General features: G+C 34.9%; 1 protein-coding gene across 3 annotated transcripts in view; it reads right to left on the bottom strand.

Moving 5' to 3' along the window:
* POU2F1 (POU class 2 homeobox 1) overlaps positions 1 to 26254 on the bottom strand; it is a 162791-nt gene that overhangs the window by 61805 nt on the left and 74732 nt on the right. For 2 of the 3 annotated variants that reach the window (XM_057727333.1, XM_057727335.1), the window contains exon 2: positions 4411 to 4476. In XM_057727333.1, the coding sequence (XP_057583316.1) occupies positions 4411 to 4476 (66 nt within the window). Of the gene's footprint in view, positions 1 to 4410; positions 4477 to 23430; positions 23534 to 26254 lie in introns of those variants that run through there. The other variant, XM_057727334.1, reaches the window with a different exon arrangement.

Here is a 26254-nt window from a genome sequence, read left to right as displayed (position 1 = left end):
GGCAGTATGAAATAATGAGAGGAAGGGGATATAAGCATACATATAGCTGATTCAACTCACTGTACAGCAGAAACTAACACAACACTGTAAAGCAACTATACTGATAAAGAAAGAAAGAAAGAAAAAAGAAAGAAAGAAAGAAAGAAAGAAAGAAAGAAAGAAAGAAAGAAAGAAAGAAAGAAAGGAAGGAAGGAAGGAAGAAAGAAAAAGAAAGAAAGAAAGAAAGAAAGAAAGAAAGAAAGAAAGAAAGAAAGAAAGAAAGGAAAGAAAGAGAAAGAAAGAAGGAAAGAAAGAAAGAGAAAGAAAAGAGAGGAAGGAAGGAAGGAAGGAAGGAAATGAAAGGCTCACGGTCTTTGCAATCACAAATTACTAAACAGTTGTGAATTTATTTCCCTTATCTGTAAAACAGGCATACTACTACATACCTTATATATATAATAAAACAGCTAGCTATGCACATATAAGTAAGAATTCAACAAATGGTAACTGTTGCCATTATTATTACTATTATCTCTGCCTTCCTGTCAGATGACCACCTCAACAACTTTTAACAAGAAAGGAGAAAAATGGAGCAAATCTAATGTGAATTATTCCTCATTTTCCTTCTCCCTTCCACCTCAATTTTCTGTCATTGTTTGACCTTACCTTTTTCTCCCCAATATAAAAAAATGGTATATCTTTTTCCATTTTCAAAGTTAACCCACCATTCTGTACTTTTGAACCTAACTCTTTCCCCTACACCTCAGTTCCATCAGTTGTTTTTCTTTAATTCCTTTCTCTCTGGTGGTTCCTTCCACCTGGCCTATGAACATACTCAAATTTCCTCAAAGAAATACCACTATGGCACTTTTCTACACCTCCTCTTGAATTACCATAATCCATCCTGAATCTGTCATCTACATATCTGTCTCATCTCTAACAGACTGCTAACTCTTCAAAGACTGAGTGTATCTCATTTATTTGCACTAACATCTTTTAATAACACCAAGTATCATATTTTACATATAGGACAGGCACAGACTTAATAAATAAATTAACAACCTAAACAACAGATTTTCTGTGAACACATAAGGGCTATTTGACAAAAGTGCATTGTCAGATTTAGTTGCTCAACCTAAATAAATCATTCTGGCTGGAGAAAGGCAAAGAAGTAATGTATCAACACAATCTTAAAAAATTTTATAACACCATTCTCTTAAAATGCCACAAATCAAAAATTATTTTTCCTGAAATGTTTAAAATTGTTATAACCTACACAAAAGTATTCTGAATCCAGAAAATGTGAAACTTCAGTTTTATTATAATGCTAAGGGTTCTTTCCATTGAAAACTTTGTTATTCACAAACCAACAAAAACTAAGAACTCATATTTTTTTACAATTAAACAATCTGAGGTTGTTATATTTTTAAATAGAAATCAATTTATAAGCATGTAATTATCTGAATAAACTGTAATTTTATTTTATTTTATTATTTTTTACTTTATGGCTGCACTGCGTGGTGTGTGGGATCTTAGTTCCCCATCCAGGGATTGACCCCACGCCCCCTGCAGTGGAAGCACGGAGTCTTAACCACTGCACCACCAGGGAAGTCTCAATAAACTGTAATTTTACATCTAACGTATCAGACATGGTAATTTAGTATGCAAGGTGGAACTCAAATGTATTTTTATCTTCCTAAGCTAACCACCTGACATCAGTGGGAGACGCTAAGAACACAGGGACAGACCCTTAACATTTGAGAAAATGACATTCAAGGTTATCCTCAAGTGAATGTAAAAGCCTATAACATGGAAGTAATTTGTAATTTTATAAAGGCAACAGATGCTTCAGTCAACATACAGAAAGTGAGCTACCACGCTCTAGAGTTAGGATGGCTGATCATCTCATGTTTGATCCAGCTTCTATTATTACTGCATTTAGCAGTAATTCTTGTGAAAAAGGAATAAAAATTTTCTCTATTTGTAAAATCAACCACTATTGCTGGTGATGGAAATAAAAAAGTCTAAGAAAACACTAGTTCTCAGCCACAAAATCAGAGTTTTAGAGACATGAAAATGTAAAATTAAAAAATTTTTTTAAAAAAGTAAAATATCTAAATTGATAGTGCTTAGCTATGGTGGGAGTGAGTCTGCCACACACTCCATATTAAAACAGGGCAAGAAATTCCTGAAACTGTTTCAGCAAGTGTCCTAGCTAGAATTTATCTCACATAGCTCCATAAATGGTTTTAGACTGAAACACACATAAATAAAGCGTTGTTTAAGTTTTCAATTTTACTTTATTACAATTCACGGGAGAAATCATATGCAGGGTGTAAATCCTGATCCTGTCTTTATTTCCTGGCTGGTTTTGTGCCTCAATTTCCTATTCCTTGAAATAATACCTAACTTGCAGGGTTGTCATAAGAACTCAAACTAAAATCAGGTAATGCATACAATGCTTAAGATTTTTAAAAACATGTCATCAGGGTTTTATTAAATGTGGTGCTCAATAAATGATAGCTACTGAAACTTCTATTATAGTGATGGATTCCCAAGGAATCTGACATAGTGGACATTTTCTGCGTTCTCCAATCATTATGAGTCTCTTTCTCTCCCCTAAGAAATATATGCCTCTTCTCTGAATCTATCTGCTCTTTAGGCATCGGTGTCCTGCTCACTCTCTTCTACCATCTTAATGAGATCAACTGCCCTACTTCTCTCTGCAAACAAATCCCATACCTAAGTTAGGCGGCCAAAATACTAGCAGAGGGGGACTTCCCTGGTGGCGCAGTGGTTAAGAATCTGCCTACCAACAGGGGACACAGGTTCGAGCCCTGGTCCAGGAAGATCATGCCATGGAGCAACTAAGCGCGTGCGCCACAACTACTGAGCTTGTGCTCTAGAGCCTGCGAGTCACAACTACTGAGGCCTTGCGCCACAACTGCTGAAGCCTGTGCCCAGAGCCTGTGCTCCACAAGGAAGAGTAGCTCCCACTCACCACTACAGAAAGCCTGCGTGCAGCAGTGAAGACCCAACACAGCACCCTCCAAACAAAAACAAAAAACCAAACAAACAAGAAAGCAAAATACTGGTAGAGGGACTGCTGCTACAAAAAAATGCAAGGCAGAGCCCAAACAGGGGACTGAAAGGAGACTGGCTGACACTTCAGACAGAACAGAATGCTGCCCTTCCCCTTCTCAGGATGTATTTACAGCAGCCTATTTACAGCAGTCTACCTGGCTAGCCTCAGTTAGAGTAACTTGAGAGACACGTTAAATACAACAGGAAGCCCCCAATGTTTGTTTCACATAAGGAGGCAGGTACGCTTTAGAGATTAAAAGATTAACAAGTATCTCTAGGTACAGAAAAATTTTAAACGAAAGGTATGTAGGCAGAAAGCTGCTATATTGGTTCAACTCATCTACTTCAAATTAAAAGGTATTGTGGTCAGCAGGGGTGGAAAACAAAGACAGTTTTCAAGAGTGACTCTCATTTTTACTATTTCCCATAGTCAGGCATTTTTAAAATGACGAGTCAAAGAGGCAACCCTCTCTGCTGGTAAAAACCTAGTGAAACTATTTACTTTCTGGGTATCCCTGCCCATAATGCCCTTCTTAAATGGTTAAGTATTTTAATTTATGCCTTTACCAGAAACTGGGGAAGTCCCTGCACCATCTCTGGCAGATGATAAAGACACAGTCAAATGTCAAGAGTATGGGCTGTGGAGGCAACCTATCCTTTACGGACTCACCTTCCTCCCATGGGGGCCTCAGTTTCCTCATTTTTAAGATATTTTCTCCTGATAAAGGGTTTAATCAAGTGTAAATTATTTTTTAAAAAATTACCAAATAAAAGGATGTATTAGAAACAGGTGTGTGTTTTTATCTACTTATAATATCATAACTTCTATACAATTTATACTGAATGTGGGTTAAGATTTCCTATTTTGATTAACACCTACTAACAAGAGCAACTTTTTTACCGAATGGCTACTCTGCAACTGGCACCTTGCTTAACACATTTCCTTTAATACTCACAATGACTAACAAAATCTATTATCCCTATTTTATAGGTGAACAAATTAAGTCTTTTTCAAAAAGACTGGGGAAACTGCCTAAAGTTACACAGCTAGTAAGTGGCTAGTAATTCATACCCAGAACTAACTGACCCAAAGGACTATTCTCTCAACTACTCTGTAGTTTCTCTGATATATGGTACCAAAAGATGAAACAATCTGTAGAAGCTGTTAGATAATCTTAAGTAAATACAATCCCAGTCCCTGCAAATACTAACTTATATTTGACAACTCAATACTCCAATTGGTCTTTATTCACTGAATACAAGTCATAGTTAAATGAGAAGTTTCTTCTTATAACTCTATTACATCTAATTAAAAAGCTGGATCTTTTAATTAGAACGATCTCGTACCTGTGTTGCCATCTCCACTCTCCATAGATGGTTTGCTGGTTTCTGACGGATTGTTCATTCTTGAGTCTGCAATAAATCACAGAATAAGTTTTTAAAAAACTGGGATGTGGTTATGGAGGTAAAATTGTGGCAAAGGAAAAGGTTAAGAGTATTGACTAATGTTACAGTCCTACAGTTCAAGGAGAGATGGAGTCAACACTAAAACACTGAAAACTATAATAAAATTTTATCTGAAAGAAATTCAGGATTCCCTTAACTCTGAAGTGATCCGCAAATAAATTGTCTTTCTAAAGAACTTTAAGATACTTCCAAAAGAGATAGCAGAAATCTAACCTGAAAAAAAATTATAACAGAGAGTCTAATATAAAAAAGAGGAAAAATACCACAAAGTTTGGGCAGGGAGGCGGAGAGAAGTACCTCACAAAGTAAAATATGTTATTCCCAAATAAAGTTTTTTGTTTCATAAGTAAAGATATTAATTAATTATAACCTAAATAATCCACTGGTAAACTTGATAACAGACTGGCCAATAGCTCAATCGAACAGAATAAAAAGAAAACATGTCTAAGAAAAATATCTCCATATTTACGCCCTCCCCCAAACCAACTAAATATGCATCAAAGTGAGAATATATCAAATTCATACTTCAGTCATAAACCAAGAAGCTGGACTAACAAGGCATAACAGATACATCTGATAACTGCAAAATTAAATCACAACCACACCCACTTAAAAATTATACTGCCTTGATATCCTAAATGAACAGTCATGGTAATAAGTTTTCATCAAGCAATATTAAGTATCCTAGAAGAAGTGCAAGAGGAAAGACAAGTCTGCTTTTCTTCTACCTCTTCTAAAGGGTAAAAATTATACATTTAATATACATCTTATTCTACTTCTCCTGTGAACTCAAACTTAGCATATTTATAATCAAAGAAGTTTACTATCAAGCAAGTTCTATCTTTTCCCTCAATGGGTTAAGAACCATTTAACTATAATTATCAGCAGAGAATAATACTTAAACTATGTTACATTCAATTTTTTGACTGAAGAGCCCATTTTGTCATCTGCTTAAATGTTTAACTGGAAAATCAAAACAATCATCAGTAGTCTCAACCATGCTGTCCATAGTTATTTTATCCACATGCATAACTGATGAGAAAGAATCAAGAATCCTTCTCTCATAAATTTCATTTCCAACCTGGAAGCTAATAGCTTTTCTAACACATTTTTTGAAACAAACGCTTGCCTTGTGGGCTTTAGCAGTTCTATCATATCCTTGTTTTGTTCTTCAGATGTTCAAAGGGTTCAAATTTGTATGTCTGTGGTCGTAAATGAGGGTAGTTCTATAACTTCCTTTCCCCTACCATCCAGAAAAATTTAAATATCATCTGAAAGCATACTAGGGTTTGAAAGGAACAGGTGCACAGCTTACTAAATATCAGCTTTCTGAATGACTTAACCAAAATCTTATGAAAATCAACAAAAATCACAACAAATGTAATAGAATATACCACTAAGCATACATGCTGCTCAATACTTCCTTTAGAATGTATTTTAAAAGAAAGTGGGAAAAAATGATGAACCAGTTAACATTCATCAGAAGGGTAACAATTTTTTCCACATACCATAAAGACAAAGCTGTAGGCCTAATTCTTAACAAGTCATGACCTTGTACAACTCATATCCTGATTTCCACATCTATAAATTAAAAATTATGTCACAGGTATTCTATGTGAATCTTCTATACATTTTCTATTAAACTGTCAAGAGTTTAATACACATACACAAAAATAAATAAAACCAAATTCTGATTAACTGTATAACTATGAATGTTGTACACTGGAATGGAATGGAACAATGTTCAAATGATGTTTACTGTGATCTGAAAATAACAGATACAATGTCTAATTCTAAAATATAATGCTAAAAATATTTCAGAAAGGTACTTTCCTTTCCTTTCTTGAGTTCCCAACTTAGTTGATGTAAAGGTAAATACAAGTAAGTTCTTTTTTTGATATCTTAAGTTTTTTTTGGGGGGGGGGCACATTGAACTGACTGTTATGAGTCTAAAACACAGTCTATAGCTTGCTCTTGGATTGAATTCTCAACATCAGTTTGTTATTTTAGTCATTCACCCTTTAAATAGTGGTTTTTATCATGCTGTACGAGTATTACCACTACGTTGGGTTTAGGCCATGTCTTTTAGCTAAAAATTCAAACATTTTTAGAACTATCATTTTATTTTACCCTGAGCAACTGTGATGGTGACGGAGGCAGCCTCAATTTCTCAAGCAGGAAAAATTACATACAGGAAAAAAAAATCATATGTACAGGTTTTGAAACTAAGATATCAAAGTCCTGGAGTTCATACCATCATCTAGAGAGGTAACCAGAGTAACCCAAAGAGGTTTCAACAATTTTGCATATAAACAGAAAAAACTCTACACAAAATATGGCCACCATGAGTCACAGTATGTCTAAAAACCAAGGTGCCTCAATCTATTTTAAATCTTAATCACCAAAGAATTTATATATTCAAGCCACATGCTTCCCTCCCCAAATCTTGTTGTTCTATAGGAAAAACTCTAAAAACAGTCTTTCCAGCACTTAAAAATTGTTTCTTGAAGAAAAGAAGTTGATTTTTAAAAATAAAAAAGGCTAGTATTAGCTAAAATTTAAAAGCAGTTAACAGTTTCTAAAATCTGGAAATTGATCAACAGTCCTATTGCAGTAACCATCCAATTACCTTCTGTATTAGCATTTATGGGAACAACTCTGCACTATGACTCCATCTTATTTTTCACTAGGCATTTTTGGTTTTTATATAAGACATTCATATTCAATATGCAAAACATTTTTTATTAATATGTACATATTACTTAGGTTCACTTTATACCTTGTTTCAGATTTAGACTGTTTTTAGAACTACATGAAATGCTCTCAATAGAAATTTCCAAAAAAGCAAAAATGTCCTCCACTCAAGCTGAAGTCTAAATCCACACTATTTACTGAAAATATCCTCTGAACCAGAAGAGCTAGTGGTAGGGAGGGACCTATTGCAAATTCAAGCAGGCTTGTGCTTTGCAAATGCTTTCCTCCTTCCCGGCTCAATCCACTTCTCCCCCTCCTCCGAGTTGGTTGCATATGCGATTAAGCATTTATGCATAGTCAACCCCACACACGCTATTTCCATATTAAAGCTAATAAGAAAGAACTGTGCTGGTACCCACCTAGAACATAGTCACTGCAGTCCAGCATTGCTGTGAAATCTTCTATAGGTTCAGAGAGTCCAAAGCAAGGAAGAAACAGGTAGCGGTTTGGGGTAGGAGGAAAGAAGGTACTACTATTTCTAACAAATCTACAATATATTCTTAAGAGAACAAGGGTGGGAGGTGGAAAGTGGATTAGGGGGAGAAGCAAAATACAACTTCAGTTACACCATAGCAATCTTCAACTGAATAAGGAAACTTCAGTTGCTCAGAGGAGTTTTAGTCTCTCCTACCAGCTAGGACTGACATTGTCAAGGCAACTGAAGCATGAAAAGTTCCCCTTTTTGTAATAAAATAGAAACAAAGATTGCAGCTGGCAGTTTCCATAATGAAGCTTAATCAGTATGCGCGTGATTAGGGCCTTATGCAAATCTCTCCTCGTTAGCACAGCAGCCAGCACTTTGAAGTCCACGAACAATTCATTTACAGAATACACTGAAAGCACTCCCTGCATAATTTAAATCATTGCATAAATATTTATCAGTCCATTTGCATATTAATTGGCAGTGCATGAAGGGAAAAATTATCTTCTGAGTGCCAGCATAATAATTAGGAGGATAAAATGAGATTTCTTCCAATGGCCTGGCTTCTTGGACCTAACTTGAGATAGTACCGAGGGAGAAGGGAGGGACAGGAGACAGAGTTCTGTTAAAATGCCACTGAAATGACACGTACAAATTAGAAACAACTCTACAGACTTAAGCACCTTTAATCTTATTCCTGCTGGCAACAATGACTTCAGTAATAAGAGGATTTGCAAAAAGCTTTCTACACAACCCAAATAATCCCAAGGAAACAATTAGCAAGGTAGAAGCAGAACACAGGGCTGTCAAGATGGTGCTAGCCTACTGATAGAGAATTTTCCAAATATTAACATATACTGTCAGGGGAAAGTCCTACTTTAAAACGAGGCACCAGAATAAATCCGGAAGCAGTGTAGGATCTACAAAATTATCTTCAAGAGTATGAAAATTCATTATCTACAAATCCTTTTATACTACCAAATTAACAAAATAGATTAGTTGAATGCCACATATCATACAATGTCCTTCCCCCATCAAAATCAATCTAAAGTGTATGACAGTTTGTTATTTACAGTATCAATCATCAAAAAATGGGTCATGTAAATTGTGGAATTAGTATTTGCAACTAAATTTCACTTAATGGATATAGATCTATAGATTCAGAATACTTACAATAGAATATATTTATTTAAAATGAATTTACAAGGTAAAACAACTCAAACATTTTTAGGCATTACCATATAACAACATTCCAATGTAATCATCACAGACAATTGAGGAGATTTACAAATACCCATGAAATAGGCATTATTACCCCCTCTTTAAAATAAGGAACCTGAGGCACAGAGAGGTAAAGTGCCTTATCTAAGGTCATACTAATAATCTGGAGTCAGGATTTAAAACCTGATTTTGCTGACATTAAAATCTGAACTCCTGGTTACTAGTATACCTATGGACAAGTTATACATTTAGGGAACTGAGAGGTATGGGGGGCTTGAATAGCTTATTTTCAGACTAAAATAGCTTATTTTCAGTGTAGTAAGAAAACCAGTAATTGGTGACAACAATTTTGTGTTTAAAAGTCAAGTGTGTATGGATACACAGAAGAGTGCACTAGACTTGAGTAGAGTTCTCAAGGGTATTATTATTCCATTAATAACGGCTTTTATTTAGAATTAATCTTCAATCATGCCAAGTGTCTGATTTTTAAAAATATGTATGTACCTTTTCCCAACATTACAGATGAAATTAAACTCAACATGCATATGAGGAAATGAAAGACAAGATTTCTATAAGGGACCTTCAAAAGATTTCCCTGCACGTCAATAACTTTGTTAGGAACAGAACCAAAAACATTCTTAATTTTTAGATCATCATGCTATTTATATTACTAGTTTTTCTGTATTTTTACAGAACCACAAAATCCATATGAGAGGGTCTGGGGGGAGAAATTTAACAATGACATGTAGTACCTGTGAAACTTTCCCTCTTTGAACCTTCCTTTTCTCATCTGTAAAATCATACTACCTTTTTCATGAAGTTGCTGTGAGGATAAATGTGCTTGTGCTTCTCAGACTAGATCTTGGACTGGAGCATGAGGTAGTTGTGCCAGGGAAGACATCAAGATATAGGATAAACATGGTGCATCCTAAAAACACTGATTTTTATTCAATAATAAGACACAATACTTTATATTAAAGCAATCAAGAATATATTATGGAACAGATTACAAAATTCAAATGAGTTTTTAAGGAAGAATGCATTAGACTATACAACTTCTACTTGATGGGAAAGTATGAGAAGTAATGATGAATGTGACTGAAATACACTGGATGTCATTAAATGTTTTTTTTTTCCTCTTCTGCTTCATCAAATTTTACATTTATTGCCTGCATTTATCATAAAATCTCTCTGCACCTCACCATCTACCTTTTTGTAATGTGTGCAGTAATACCTCTAAACTACCTTTCTTATGCCAATTAGGTCTTTCATACATTAGCTAAGGATGACTTACAGCTACAGCCAGTCACTACCAACTAAGGAGTGTTTGTTGGAAGCTACCTTGCAGGGTAGGACTTCAGTAGTATAATAATCCTCCTCCCCTTCAGGCCAAGAGAGTCCAGGGGCCTCTGCACAGCAGGCCTAAAGCTCACCAAATCATGTAGGCTACTATGCAAAGTGGGACCTCCCTACCCTCTACAGCACACCTCACCATCTTCACTCCAGGAAGAGGGAAGGAGGCAGCACTGAGATGCAGCTATCCAGAGTGATGGGAAGCTTCACCTCACCCACGCTGCTGTTAGATCTGAAAGAGGAAAACAGAATGCTTTTCCCACAAAGTCTCAAATGTTCACTTCATTTGGTCCTCTGTCTGAAATATCAGATTAAAACTTAACCTAAAAAGAATACCCTTTTGAAAAAGGAAAACCATTTCTGGAAGGTTTATAGGATTGTTATTCACACTTCAGCATGAATTAATCCAAGTAAATTCCTTTCCTTTCAAGACCTAGTTTAGGAGTTGATTAGTGAGGTAATGGTTGTTTCCACTGGAAAAAGAGGTCAATAAATATTCTTTTTAAAAAAAAATATTTTTTATTGAAGTATAGTTGATTTACAGTGTTTCAGATGTACAGCAAAGTGATTCAGATATATACATATCTTTCTCAGATTCTTTTCCATTAAAAGCTATTACAAGATATTGAGTATAGTTCCCTGTGCTAAATAGTAGGTCTTTGTTGTTTGTCTATTTTATATATAGTAGTGTGTATATGCCAATCCCAAATTTCCAATTTATCTCCCTCACCAACTCCTTTGGTAACCATTAAGTTTGTTTTCTATGTCTGTGAGTCTATTTTTGCTTTGTAAATAAATTTATCTATAGAATTTTTTAAGTTTCCACATATAAGTGATAACATGATATTTGTCTTCCTCTGACTTTTAAAAAATATTTATTTATTTATTTGGATGTGTTGAGTCTTAGTTGTGGCACATAGGATCTTTGTTGTGGCAAGTGGGATCTTTCGTTGTGGCATGCAGGCTTCTCTAGCTGTGGCTCACAAGCTCCTCTCTAGTTGTGGTGTGCCGGCTCTACAGCACTCGGGCTTAGTTGCCCCATGGCATGTGGGATCTTAGTTCCTCGACCAGGGTCTGAACCCACATCCCCTGCACTGGAAAGCAGACTCTTAACCACTGGACCACCAGGGAAGTCCCTCTCTTTCTGATTTACTTCACTTAATATAACAATCTCTAGGTCCATTCATGTTGCTGCAAATGGCATTATTTCATTCTTCTTTATGGCTGCGTAATATTCCACTGTGTATATGTATCACATTTTCTTTATCTATTCATCTCTTGATGAACATTTAAATTGCTTCCATGTCTTGGCTATTGTAAACAGTGCTGCTATGAACACTGGGGTGCATATATCTTTTTGAGTTAAGAGTTTTCTCTGGATATATGCCCATGAATGGGATTGCAGGATCATATGATAACCCTATTTTTAGTTTTTAAAGGAATCTCCATACTTTTCTCCACAGTGGCTGCACCAATTTACATTCCCACCAATACTGTAGGAGGGTTTCATTTTCTCCACACCCTCTCCAGCAGTTATTATTTGTAGACCTATTAATGATGGCCATTTTGACTGGCATATGTGAATGATGCCTCCTAAGGTTGCAATACAAGGATTTTGGTTCTAAAAAAAAAGGGGGGGGGGGGAGTGTCTACCATTTACTAAAAATTTAGATGGGCAAATACCAAGAATTTACTTTATCAATTTGGCTATTAAGCACTGCCAAATACTAGGAGATCTGAATGATCTTATTTCATAAAAAGCAAACTGAGGCCTAGAGAATGACTCTTAGGTGACACAGCTACTAAGTAGCAAAGAAAGCAGGGGTTGGGGGTTGTATAATAAGGAGGTATGAGAGGAAAGTAAGTAAAATAAAATATGCTGAAATTCTTACCACATGACACTGAGATCTGCAGTTGTTGGTCAATCAAAAAGGTCAGCTTAAATATAAAACTGTTTACACATACCTTAAACATTTCATTTTAACACAAAGCACAAAAAATATACACTCATTCACCAATCTCTTGATGTTGGACTAAAGCCTTTGCTTTAAGTTTGGATCCACTAATTTGAGTTTCCTCTTTTTTCCTGGATAAATTATACTCTTAATATGTACATACTCTAATATTTGCAGTCTCAATTTCTTGAGCTTTGTTTTTCAAGCTTATCACATTTTCACATTTTACATATGTGCATAAAATAAATATTAAAAACTCAAGAAAAATTTCATGAAACAATGCTCATTCCTAGGTGTAATGCACTCTGATATGCTCTAATATATTTCTTTTTTAAAAATTGACTTAAACCTACTAAATTGATTTCATGACCCATGGACTGAAAAACTGCTTTAAAAGATATGTGAAGCAATCTGAGCACAGAAACTTTTTCCTTCTTTCTTACTTTTTTTTTAAAAGAATAATTTATCCCTAATATTTTACAGCTCCCTTGTTCACATTTAATTCAGCAGTATTCTTTTTAGTAATTACTCTTTATCAAATCTTTTCAAAGCATTCAACTTAAGTTTTCATAGAAACATCATTTCTTTTTTCCTTGATTTTTTATAATTATTTAAATTGTGTGATTAAAATAAGTATAAACCAGCATGAAAAGGCTTGAGAGCACAAACAAGTAAATGACTCCTGATATCCATACAACTCGAACAGCAGCAGCAGATATGCACAGACATACTAAGGGCTAAGCATTCAGCATGCTGTAGGGGCATCACCAGTACATTTCAAGCAGGAATTCTCAGGGCATCAGTTAATTACATCAGTCATTTAAGCGGTGGTTTGTTAAGAAAGCTACCACACTAGAAAGCAGCTAGTATTAAGTGGCTCATGCTCTGGTCTCTTCCTTAACCTGTGCTACCTTATTTTACTACAGCCATGCCATAGCTCATTTACTGCTCAATTCAACACTCTGGCATCCTTTCAGTAAACACAGCATCATTACAAAATCCAATCCTGAATTACTTAGCTGTAAAAGCTTAAATCTTGTGTAGCTCTACTAAAGTTTTACCATAAGTTTTTCTGTTGTCTATCTTATCAGCCTGTTTCTTTACTTCTATAACTGTCTTTTATTTGTTCTAATTTAAAGAGCTTTGCAAAGTCATTTATTTCTGTATGAACACATTCCACAAGTATTTACTGAGTGCTGCCAGACACCAGGATAGGAACTGGAGCTACAACGCTGAGCCACAGAACACTTACAATTCAACAGTAGACAGAAATATTAATCATCCAAATATATACTAAACAGTGTGAAAATTCCATGGAGGAAAGTATTGGGTGATAACATGGCTTTAACACAGGCCTACAATTTGTCTTGACATCCTTGGCTAATATTAGAGTTCTCTTTAAGAACTGGAATGTGACTTTTTTTCTGATTCCATTTTTTAAATCCATGAAAAACAGGCTTTGTTTTATTTAAAACCATATGCTTTGTTTATTCCCATCCATCGTTTGAACAATTCTGTTTCATTTCTGATATTGGTAATTTGTGTTTTCTCTCTTTTTATCTCTCTCTTACTACCAGGTTTCATAAATTTGTGTGAAAATACAAGTAACAAGTATCCCTAATTTCTCTATGAGATACGAAATTTAAAGATATAGTCCTTCACTCTACTAATCAACTCAGACTAATCAGATGTTTTTAATATCTCTTAATATTAACAGTACAGTGGCAGTCATTCCATAAACATTTGCTAATTCTCAATCTGTCTGAAATACCGTTCCTTCCCTATATCAGCTAGCGAGAAGTCTATCTATCCTATAAAGACAGGCTCAGAAGTTATGACCTCAGATCATTCCCCTCACTGTCAAGTAACTATTTGTTTCCCTGAAATCCTATAGCAATGATAATACCTCTCTTCTGTTTTTAACTTTCTACTTTGTAATAGCTAGAAATTTATAGGTATTTATGACAGGTCTCAGGTACTCTTCACCCAGTTTCCCCCACTGGTTACATCTTATATAACTAACAGTACAGTACAACTAACAGTACAAATCCAGGGAAATGGTATAGAGCATATGTAAAGTTCTATGCTATTTTACCGTTATATATGTAGATTCATGTAACCACCACTGCAATCAAAATACAGAACTATTTTGTCACAAAGAATTCCCCACTGCTATCCCACTATAGGCATATACAATCCTCTCCCTCTGGCTATTCCTAATCCTTGACAATCACTCATCTGTCATCCATTTTTATAATTTTGTCATTTTGAGATTATACAAATGGAATCATACAGTATATGACCATTTGAGGTTGGCATTTTTTACTCCCCATAATGACCTTAAGATCCATCCAGGTTATTCTGTGTATCAACAATTCATTCCTTTTTATTGCTGAACAGAGTATGGATATACCATAGTTTGTCTAACCATTCACCTGCTGAGGGACTTTTTGGCTGTTTCCAGTTTGGGGTTATCACAAATAAAGCTGCTATAAACACTCACACATGGGATGTACCTAGGATCACAAGCTCCACCCCAGGAGAAAGTATTTGCAAAAGACGTATCTGACTCTCACCTATATTATATAAAGCACATTCATGTACATATTTTTACGTGGACATAAATTTTTATTTCTCTGGCATAAATGCACTGAAGTGAGATTGCTTGGTCATACAATAAGTGTATATTTAATTTTAAAGAAAATTCCAAATATTTTCCAGAATGGCTGTACCATTTGACATTCTCACAATGTATGAGAAATCGTTTCTCTAAATCTACACCAGCATTTGGTATTATAACCTTTTATTTTAGCTCTTTTAATAGGTATGCAGTGATATGTCATGGTGGTCTTAATCTGCATTTCCTCAATGGTGGTGTATGGACCATCTTTTTATATGCTTATTTACCATTCGTATATCCTCTTCAGTGACATGTTTATTCTTTCTTGAATTTTTCTAAAAATGCAAAAATCTCTCCCTTTTTGTTTCTTTTTTTTTGGCCACACCACTTGGCTTGTGGGATCTTAGTTCCCTAACCAGGGATTGAATGCAGGCCCTCAGCAGTGAGAGCATGGGGTCCTAACGATTGGACTGCCAGGAAATTCCCCCCAAATCTCTATTTTCTAACGGATTGTTTTTTTCAGGTTCAGTTTTGAGAGTTCTTTATACACTGTAGATAATAATTCTTTATCAGATATGTGCTTTGCAAATATTTTTCCCCATTGTGGGGTTTGACTTTTCATCCTTTCAATAGTCTCACACACAGAAAAACTTTTTAATCTTGATAAAGTCCAGTTTATCAATTTTTTTCTTTTATGGACTGTGCTTTTGGTGTCGTGATCAAGCACTTTTCACCAAGCCACATGTCCTGAAAATTTTCTTCTGTTTTTATCCTAGTGTGAGGTTTAGGTTAAAGGTTCTTCCCCTCCCACCCAAATCATTTGTCAAAAACTATTCTTCCCCCACTGAACTGCTTTTGTACCTTACTCACAAATCTGTTGGCTGTACTTGTGTGGAATCTGGGTTTCCTATTCTATTCCATTGATTAATGTGTCAATGCCTCCATTAACATCCCGAGGCTTGATTCCTGCGGCTATATAAAAAGTTTTGAAATTAAAGACTGATTCTTCTCACTTTATTCTTCTTTTTCAAAATCTTGTTAGCTATTTGAATTCATTTGCATTCTTGTATGAGTTTTATTTTTTATTTTTATTTCATTTTTTCTTATAAATGTATTTATTTGGCTGCGTTGGGTCTTCATTGTTGTTCACGCACTTTGTCTAGTTGCGGTGAGTGGGGGCTACTCTTCATTGCGCTGCGTGGGCTTCTCTTGTTGTGGAGCATGGGCTCTAGGCTCAAGGGCTTCAGTAGTTGTGGCATTTGGGCTCAGTAGTTATGACTCATGGGCTTAGTTGCTCTGTGGCATGTGGGATCTTCCTGAGCCACGAATCGAACCCAGGTCCCCTGCATTGGCAGGTGGATTCTTAACCACTGTGCCACCAGGGCAGTCCCTGTATTAATTTTAGAATAATCTTTTCTATTAAAAATCTTAACAGGGGACTTCCTAGGTGGCACAGTGGTTAAGAATCCACCGGCCGATGCAGGGGACACAGGTTCGAGCCCTGCTCTGGGAAGATCCCACATGCCACGGAGCAACTAAGCCAGTACACCACAACTATTGAGCCCATGCTCTAGAGTCCATGAGCCATAACTATTGAGCCCGTATGCCACAATTACTGAAACCCACGCGCCTAGTGCCCGTGCTCCGCAACAAGAGAAGCTACTGCAACGAGGAGCCCACGCACCACAATAAACAGTAGTCCCCGATTGATGCACCTAAAGAAAGCCCATGTGCAGCAACGAAGACCCAAGGCAGCCAATAAACAAATAAAATAAATAAATTAATTTTAAAAAATCTTAACAGAATTAACAGATACACACTATATACAAAATAGATAAGCAACAAGGACCTAGTGAGTAGCACAATGAATTATATTCAATATCTTACAATAAACTCTAATGTAAAAGAATCTGAAAAAGAATACATGTATTCTTTTCAGCATGTATATATACATATACATATCTCTCAACCACTTTGCTACACACCTGAAACTAACAACATTGTACATCAACTATACTTCAATTAAAAAAAAAACAAAAATTAAAAAAAAAATCTTATGGGGATTTTGAGAGGAGCTGCATTAAACCTGTATATCAATTGGGGAAGAATTTATCTTTCCTATGTTGAATTTTCTAATCCATGAACACAGTACATCTCTCCATTTCCCTATATCTTCCTTGATTTCTCCCATCAGCATTTTGTAGTTTTCAACATAAACATCCTGAACATTTTCTGTTGGATTTAAAATTATGTATTTTTTTTTTGTCATTCTTTTAGGGTAGGGCTGCTGGAAACAAATTCTCTTTGTTTTCCCCCATCTAAGAAGGTCTTGATTTCTCCTTCATTCCTAAAGGATATTTTTCCCAGATATAGAATTTGAGGTTCTGAGCTCTTTCTATAACTGAAAAATGTTATGCCACAGTCTCCCAGCCTCCATGGTTTCTGATAAGAAATTCACTATCATCAGTATTGTTTTTCCCCTGTACATAAGGTGTCATTTCTCTCTCGCTATTTTCAAGATTTTTCCTTTGTCTTTAAGTTTACATGTTTTATTATGATGTGTCTTACAGATTTCTTTGGGTTTATCTCATTTGGAATTTGCTCAGCTTCTTGGATGTGTAGGTTTATATCTTCTGACAAGTTTGGCAAGTTACCATCCATTATTTCTTCAAGTACCTCTTGGCCCTGCCTTCTTTCCCCTCTCCTTCTCCTACTCTTGTTGTAGTCTCTCTCTCTCTCTTTTTTTTTTTTTTTTGGTCATAATCCTATAGGTACTAAGGCTTTGTTCATTTCTTTGCTCTACTTCTTCTTGTTCAGATTGGGTAATTTCTATTGTTCTATCTTCCAGATCACTCTGTCCCCTCCAGTCTGCTATAAGCCTACCTAGTGAGTTTTTTTACTTCAATTACTGTGGATTTCAATTCTAAAATTTCCATTTAATTCTTTATATTTCCTATTTCTTTAATGAGGTTTTCTGTTTTTTTCACTGAGACTGTATGTTTTATTTTTTATTTCTTTCCTTTTACTGTTTTGGTGATGAGATTACTAGTGGAAGTGCTTTAAAAATTTATGGGTGTATGTGAAAAAGAAACAGAAGCCAGCATGAAATGTCTCCCATCAACTTTTGGACAATTTGGACAACGTAAATAAAAATAATAATGAATTATAACTGTTACAGGGAAGAGCTACATCAGACTCCATGTTAGATCTGCTTGGTTTACATTAACCTTTGTATTCTATTGCTTTTGCTACAAGTTCAGAATGTTGCTTTATAGCCTGAAATATACAGGATAGCCCATTCTCCATCCTCTGACCTTTAAAGGTATAACACTTTCACATTCATTAAAGTTGCAGAACAAAGAACAACATTTGCCTTGTTGGAGGTTTACAGGAACACCGTGACCTGACCTACGGTGGACAGCTGCAAGAACAAAGGATTTGGGAACCAAGAAGTCTGCAATAACCAACAATAACCCCTTTCCTTTTTAGTACAAAAGAAGACTGAATTCTAACTCAGGCAAGATGGTTTTTTGACAGACACAAGTCTGCCATCTTCTAGGTCTGCCAGCTTTTCTGAATAAAGTTGTATTCCTTGCCTCAACACCTCGTCTCCGATTCACTGGCCTGTCGTGTGGCGAGCAGAGCGAGCTTGGACTGGGTAACATAACCATTACTCATAGGAATTCACGAGTCCGTGCTGATATAGATAAATATACAGGGAGAAGAGAAAGTTCTTCCTTATAGTAGAATGTCAAGAAAATCAACATTTGGAAACCATTATAGTAATAAGCTCAGTCAAGAAACAACCGATGCTAAATCTAGTGGGTGAAAATTTGATGAAAATATTTATAGTTTGCCCACAAAATATATATTAATTACAAAGGGAAGCAGTGTAACTTGCAGTAAAGAAGCTTGGTGAACATCACCTTAATTGAGTGATCAAAGCTAGTATCACTAGTCAAGGGACAAATCAAAATTGTGCAGCCTCCCCCCCGCCACTCCCCCAAATGAGACTGCAAATTCACTTCTGTGATATTCCTGCCATCCACACACAACCTGAGTCTAACCATAAGAAAGTATCACATAAGCCCCACTTCAAACACATTCCACAAAATATATTCTTCCAAAGTGTTATAGTGCTGACAATCAAGGGAAGACTAAGGAACTATTCCAGATTAAGGAATACTAAAGAGACATGACAACTAAATGCAATGCATGATTCTAGACTGGATTATTTTGCTATGAAGGGCATTTCTGAGACAACCAGAAAAATTTGAATATGGCCTATGGATTAGTTGGTAGTAATGTATTATTGTAAATTTCCTGAGTTTTATGTTTTGTTTTATGACTATGTAGAAGAACGTCCGTATTTGTAGGAATTACACATTGAAGTATTTGGGAGTGATGAACCATCAAGGCAGCGACTTACTCTCAAAAGGTTCAGGGAAAAAGTTATTTGTACTATTTTGCAACTTTTCTATAAGTCCAAAATAATTTTAAAAGAAAAAGAAAGCTACAGCAAAGAAAAAAAGGGGAAAAGAAAAGAGATCAACAAACTACCATACACTGTTTTATTATCCTAGTGGAGTCTTGCTCGCCCCATTCCTCAGAAATCTCTGATCACAAGATGCATATTAACACTGGCAATGCTGTAATTCTTACAGAATTGTGAAATATACAGATAACCTTGCATCAGAGTGCACTTGAAACAAATTAAACAGTATTTTGATGGACATCTCAAAATATGGAGGACTCTACATTTCAAAGCTCTCCATTGAATTAATGGCAGTTTGGATTTACACTCAGACCTAGGCACTGAGTATGACCAACTTTCCATAGTTGGTATTGTATCACTTATTATCCAAACAAAGAAAAAGAGCTTAAAATCCATTACAACCAAAAACTCTATTAAATATTTTAGAAACTCAGTTAATTTTAAATAAAATCTACCCAGGCATAAGAAAATATTAGAAAATGAATTTTAAGTGTGGTATTATAGATATATTGTCATGTTCTTTTAAAACTACTATTTTAACAGCACTGCAATGTGCTATGTCTAACTTTTCTACTTAAGAGATCCTAAGCAAAGGACTTCACATCTGTTATGGGTTGAATTGTGTCTGCCCCAAAGATGTTAAAGGCCTAATACCCAGGATCTGTGACTATGACCTTATTTGGAAATAGGGTCTTTGGAGATGATCAAGTTATGATGAGGTCATTAGGGTGAGTCCCAGTCCAATACTATTGCTGTCCTTACAAAAAAGGAAAATTTGAACAGAGACAGATACATACAGAGGGCAGACAAGAAGAGAGGCATGGAACAGATTCTCCTTCACAACCTTTAGAAGGAACCAACACTGCCAACACCTGAGTCTTGGATTTTTAGTCTCCAGAACTATGAAACAATAAACTGCTGCTGTTTAAGCCACTTGGTTTCTGGTACTTTGCTACAGCATCCCTAGGAAACTTAGCACAAATTTGAACCTTAATTTTCTCATTTGAAAAATGGGAATGATTATGCCGTCTCCCAAGGCTATTCTTAAAATTAAAATGAAAGTATTAGTTATTTTGAAAATAATCAGGAATTATAAAAATAACAGTATTATTCTAAAATCTTGATAAATATTCAATAAATTCTACTCAAGATTTTTCTCCTGTTATAACAAAAAATTTTAAGTAATGCTCTTGAATATTTCCATGGTTTTTTAACTGCGTTTTAATCCATAGGTGGGAAAATTATCTTTACTGTATATGATAAGAACAGAGTTTTATTAATGTTAGAACTAGCTGAACATAGCTTAAGTAGAATTTGGTTTCCTTTTTCTTCTTTTTTCTCATGTTTTAATCTTTAAATAACATTTCTTAAGAAGTATAACATTTTCTCTTACGAAAACTTTTTAAAAAACCACTTTATTGAGATAGGATTGACATACAAAAAGCTGTACATATTTTATTTTTAACAACTTTAATGTATATAAACACTGTAAGTTTGGAGATAAATACATCTGTGAGACTACAATTAAAGCCATAAACTTACTCATCACCTCTAAAAGTTTGTGTCCCCTGCCCACCTGTTTTTTAATTAAAAAATTTTTTTTTGTGGCAAGAGCACACAACTAAGATCCACCCTCTGAGCAAACTTTAAGGTATATAATACAGTATTGTTAACTACAGTCTTCTGAAAACTTAAAATCTAACTACCTCCCCTGCCGCCAAGAAAAACCCCTCACTAATGCCCCTCTGGCCACATAAGCACTATACAGCAACCCCAGGCAGCTGTGATTCAGAGCACTGGAAATGATCAACAGCACTTGGTTGGTCAAAAGTGGATGACAAAAGATACGAAGGGTTTAACAAATTGACCAACCAAGCAAAAAGCAAGACATAAATTTGTGCATAATATGCTTTCTTTTCTTTGCTCTACTTCCTGTACTTCTACAGTTCTCCATATATTAAAAATGAAAGCATACACATGTAGATGTGTCTAGCATATGCCCAACAGAGAGGAAATCAATAAATGTTTGCTGCGCCAGCCTTGTCTCACCTCCTTCCCTTCTACTCAGAGAATGATGAGTAGTTGCAAGTAATACTTAGGGTAGTTAAATAACTTTGTAATCTCATCATAATATCATTGTATCAATAAATTTCATACCACCTTCACAAGCTCCAGTTAGAAGGAATTTAACGAAAAAAATAATAAAGTCTGTCAATGTATCTCACCTTTAATAAAGTTCTAACATATGACCATCCAGAACAGAAAGGTACCAGACAATTTACTTTACATTATTTTTCATTTTCAATAGTAGCAATTTAAAATGCACATAAATTATAATTCTTTGCTATAAGATCCCCACACTACCAGGAATAAAACAGTTACGTGACATGGGCTACTAAAAAATGTATTTTTTTATATCTCATTGTCTGCATTCTGTGCATCCCCTCCCTCTTTTGGTCAGGCAGGTTGTGGTGGTAATTTAATGAAAGATTCCTGAGGAAAGGTGAATTTCAAGGGATAAGTCAGGTTTTAAGGTAAAGATTCTCCTGGTTTGGGCAAACTCTAGTATTCAAGGTATTTTACTAAAGAAGAGGAATTTTCTTTATACTTTCATCATTACATTTTTCATTTAAGATAATAAGCTTTTTTTTTTGTTTATCCCAAGGCCAGCCAGACACTTGAAATGTCTTAATTTCTGACTAATACTTTTTGCTGTAACATCAAAATTTTGTCATTAACAGTGCCTTAGCTAATTCTGAAAGGTCTCTTTTAAAAATACTTTAGGAAAATAATCACTATTTGATGATCGGCTATAAGTAAAAACATGGAGACAAACGTTCAATCACACTAAATATACCTCAGGACCTCCTCAAATTAGTTTAGTTTAAGCATATTTATAATATACAAATATTATAAAAACACTTTTTAAGGGGGTATAAAACCTATACCTTTAAATTACATTACAAAATAGCTAATATGATTTCTATAGCTAAAATCATTACAAAGGAAGATACGGTTTTATGGTTTCTCCACTCTACTTCAACATGTCTCTAAAACGCTAAGGTTTCTGAATGAGTGAATTAAGAGAGGAAATAATTCCATAATCAGTGTCAATTAACAAGGGATAGGTTGGATTTACGATTAAATTTTAATTCCAAAAATAAACAAGTGTCATAGTTTAGTAATGGGCTTTGAAATCAGAGAAAACTGTGTTTAAACTCCAGTTCTAGAATTCTAGAATTCTAAAATTCTAAACTATATGACTCTTTCTAAGCCTCAGTTTCCTCATCTGTAAAACAAGTACAATAATACTCCTGAGAGTTCTCCTCAGATTTGAATGAAATGTATCCAAAAGCTTCAATGACATCTAGTAATTAATTAATGGTTGTTAATAGATAAAATATTTTATGTAGAATAAATAAAACCATTTTGTCCCTTCTGTTGCTACATTAACATATTCAGTTATACAAAAGGAAAATCCATATGAAATGTCACTATGGTTTGTTTATTCCCTTAGGCATGTTAATTTATATTTAAAGTACTTAAAAAATGAGAAATTTTAAAAGGCACTAGACTAGGAGTCTAGATTCTGATCTAGATGCTGACCTCAGCTCTACACTGGCTACTTGAACTTCCTTAAATGAGTTACTTCATCAATGGTAAAATGCAGGTTATAATATTTTGATTACTAGATTAATTTTATAAAACTATCATTTACAAAGTACTTCTATTAAAACTACCATATAGGGATTATTGCTAATGTTAATATTATTACAATAAAGGTGATACTTAACATGTACCCTATTTGCATTAATTTCACATCGTTTTCAAAAGAAACCAGAGCCTAATCTAAGTATTAGTGCAATCCTAAACTGTTTTCCATTGCTGGCTAGGGTACAGGCATTCTAAGCATAACTCAATTATATCAATAAATATCAAACAAATTTCAGAGTTAAAAATGAAATATATATTTGTGAAGTCATTTTTATAGTCATTCCACAAAATTAAAGGCAATCATTATAACACCTGGATTTATCAGAGGCCACTAAATTAATAGCTTTTATTAGCAGAAAATATTTACCAGGTATAGAAAGACTGCATTCTTTCTTTGAATTGATTCACTGAAAACTGAGAGTAGTTTGGTAATTAAAAAGGCAGGAAAGCTCTTCTTACTTTTCCAGTCTATGAATACAAAAAGAGAAAAAGGCAAGACTGAGTAAATTGTATAAAATAACCTAACACTTTAAGGGGGAACAATTACAAACAGTGGGGTACACTGGATTACCCATCAGGGTATGGTTAGCTGCCTAAACATAAAGTGATTAGAGGCAGGCAGTTCTCTTCTGTCTACTTCCTCATCTACAAAATAGGAATACTAGCACCTGCCCTTACTTCAGAAACATGGAGGTAAATCGGAACACATATTATAAGGGTGTGGTCTTTCATAAAGCTAGATAAAAAAGCCTACTTAGTATTTTCTTTAAAGGGTATATTTCATTAACTTAACAAAAGACCCCACAATCCAACATTAACCTCCTTCCAAATTTACAAGTACCTTCTTCAACTGGCTACACACACACACACACACACACACACACACAGAGACGACAGATATAAATTGATATAGACTGCTATCACTGTATTCTGGAAAAAGGTACAAGATTACATTTTGTCTTTAAGTTTTATATAACTATACTCAGTATTCATGTAACTAGACCATATAATTTTTTTTCTATACATTCTGTGATATTCCTAACTACTTCATGAAACAGAACCAAGAGCTTAATTAAGTTCAATGGTGCAAACAAAATCAAATATGTAAATAGTTGAAACTATCTTCTTAAAAAACGAGTTATTTTTGTGAGAAAAGGGATCACAGTAGCTCTTAATACTTGAAAATAGAGATCAACATTAAAATTTTGCCACAATTTTCCTACAGTGGTCAAAAATTTACTAAGACATTTTATTATGTTATACAACTGAAAAGAAACTGAATTTTTTCTCTCTTGAAAAAGAAAGTCTGATCTATACGTACTTTAATTTCTTTAAAAGAATTTTAAAATTAAGTTGTATGAGGATATACCTAAAACAAAAAGCAAAACAAAACAGAAACACATTGACAACTAAACAGACAAATATAAACTTCAGCACATCCACCAAAATCCTCCAGAGCAGGAACTATACTGAGTAAGGAAAACCCACCTACTCTTCCTCCTTTAGACCAATGTGATAGTTACAAACTGACAAGCTCTTTCTTGCTCTCCACTGGCATATCTACCTCTACAGACCTCTTATTCTTTTGAAATTTACCCAACTTAAATTGGATGCAAATAAGCCAGGTGTGGTCCCTACAAAAGTAATCCTGCTAGTCCCTACTGAGTTTCCATAGAAACACGCACAGCTGGCAACGGCAAAGAGGTTGTGTTCTGGCCTCAGACTAGCTTAAAAAGTTTCAATACTCATTGAAAGAAATAACAATTATGGTATCTTAGTAAAGAACAAATATAAAACAAAAAACAAAAAACAAACAAAACTCCCCATCTTTGCTTCAAACATTAAGCAAAATAATGCAAAGTATTTTCTTCTAGTCCAAAAGTGGCTTTCAGCCGAGCAGCAGCAATTAATGTGTCTGTGAAAACTTACAATTACCAATGGCAACCATTCTTTTACTAAAGAAATATATTTGAGGAGAGTATTCCCTGTAGGTCACTTAATGTAATAACCAACATCCAGAGAGAAACAATATAAAGTCTAATCTAAATAGTAGTAAATACCGTGTATCTTTTCCTTAAATAAATGTAATATGACTCTTTATTGGTTTTACTAAAAGTAAATGTTTTCACAGCAGTGATTCTCAAAGGGCAGTACCTAGATCAGCATCACCAGGAAAATTATTGGAAATGTAAATTCTCAGTCCCCCATCCCAGACCTACTGAATCAAAATCTCTGGGGGTGGGAGGTCCAGAAACCTGTGTTTTCACAAACCTTCCAGAAAATTCTAATGCATGCTAAAGTTTGAGAACCACTGATTTATAGCACCAAATTTCAGAGGAAGCTGAAATATGAAACAGAAAGTACAATGCTTTATCTGATCCCTTGGAACTAAGTAAGGAACAGTAACAAAATAAAATGTAAAGGAGAACTCACTGCCCTCCCCACCCCACCCCCTTGAATTAAGTCTGTTGGCTAGTATCTCATTGTCTAAAAGATATGCAGAGATTAACAGTGGTACATCATGTCTGTCTTTCTTACACATGTCAAGCACGAAAAGAAAATCAGAAGTATCTGCTCCTGATTACTCAACAAGAGAAGGGTCCTTGCACATAAGACAATCCACCACCATTCACAGCTCATTACCAATCACAATCCATTTCTAACCACTGAAGTCTGCAGACAAACAGCAAACCTAACCACTTTATCATAAAAGTGAATAATCATTTGTCCAAGATATCAAACATATATATAGCGATGAGCCTGAAGTTTGAGTCATAAATTTTAACCTTTCTCACTACAGTTGGCCCTCCATATCTATGGGTCCTGCATCCACAGATACAACCAACCAATGTAAATTGAAAACACTAAAAATAATAACAATAATAAAAATACAAATAAAATAAAATATCCAGAAAGTTCCCAAAAGCAAAACTGCTGGCAACTATTTACAGGGCATCTGCATTATATTTACAACTATTTGCGTAGCATTTACATTGTATTAGGTATTATAATTAATCAAAAGATGGTTTAAAGTACTATGTCAGAGGATGTCTGCAGGTTATACGCAAATACTATGTCACCTTACACAAGGGACTTGAGCACTCTTGGGTTTTGGTATCCACAAGGGTCCCGAAATCAATTCCCCCAGTGCCAAGGGATAACTGTACTTGTGAAAAAACTTTTTTAAAGAA

This window comes from Hippopotamus amphibius, chromosome 3 (genome assembly GCF_030028045.1).
Source record: "Hippopotamus amphibius kiboko isolate mHipAmp2 chromosome 3, mHipAmp2.hap2, whole genome shotgun sequence".
In the NCBI taxonomy this organism is placed as follows: domain Eukaryota; kingdom Metazoa; phylum Chordata; class Mammalia; order Artiodactyla; family Hippopotamidae; genus Hippopotamus; species Hippopotamus amphibius.
This window is presented reverse-complemented; position numbering and strand designations above follow the sequence as displayed.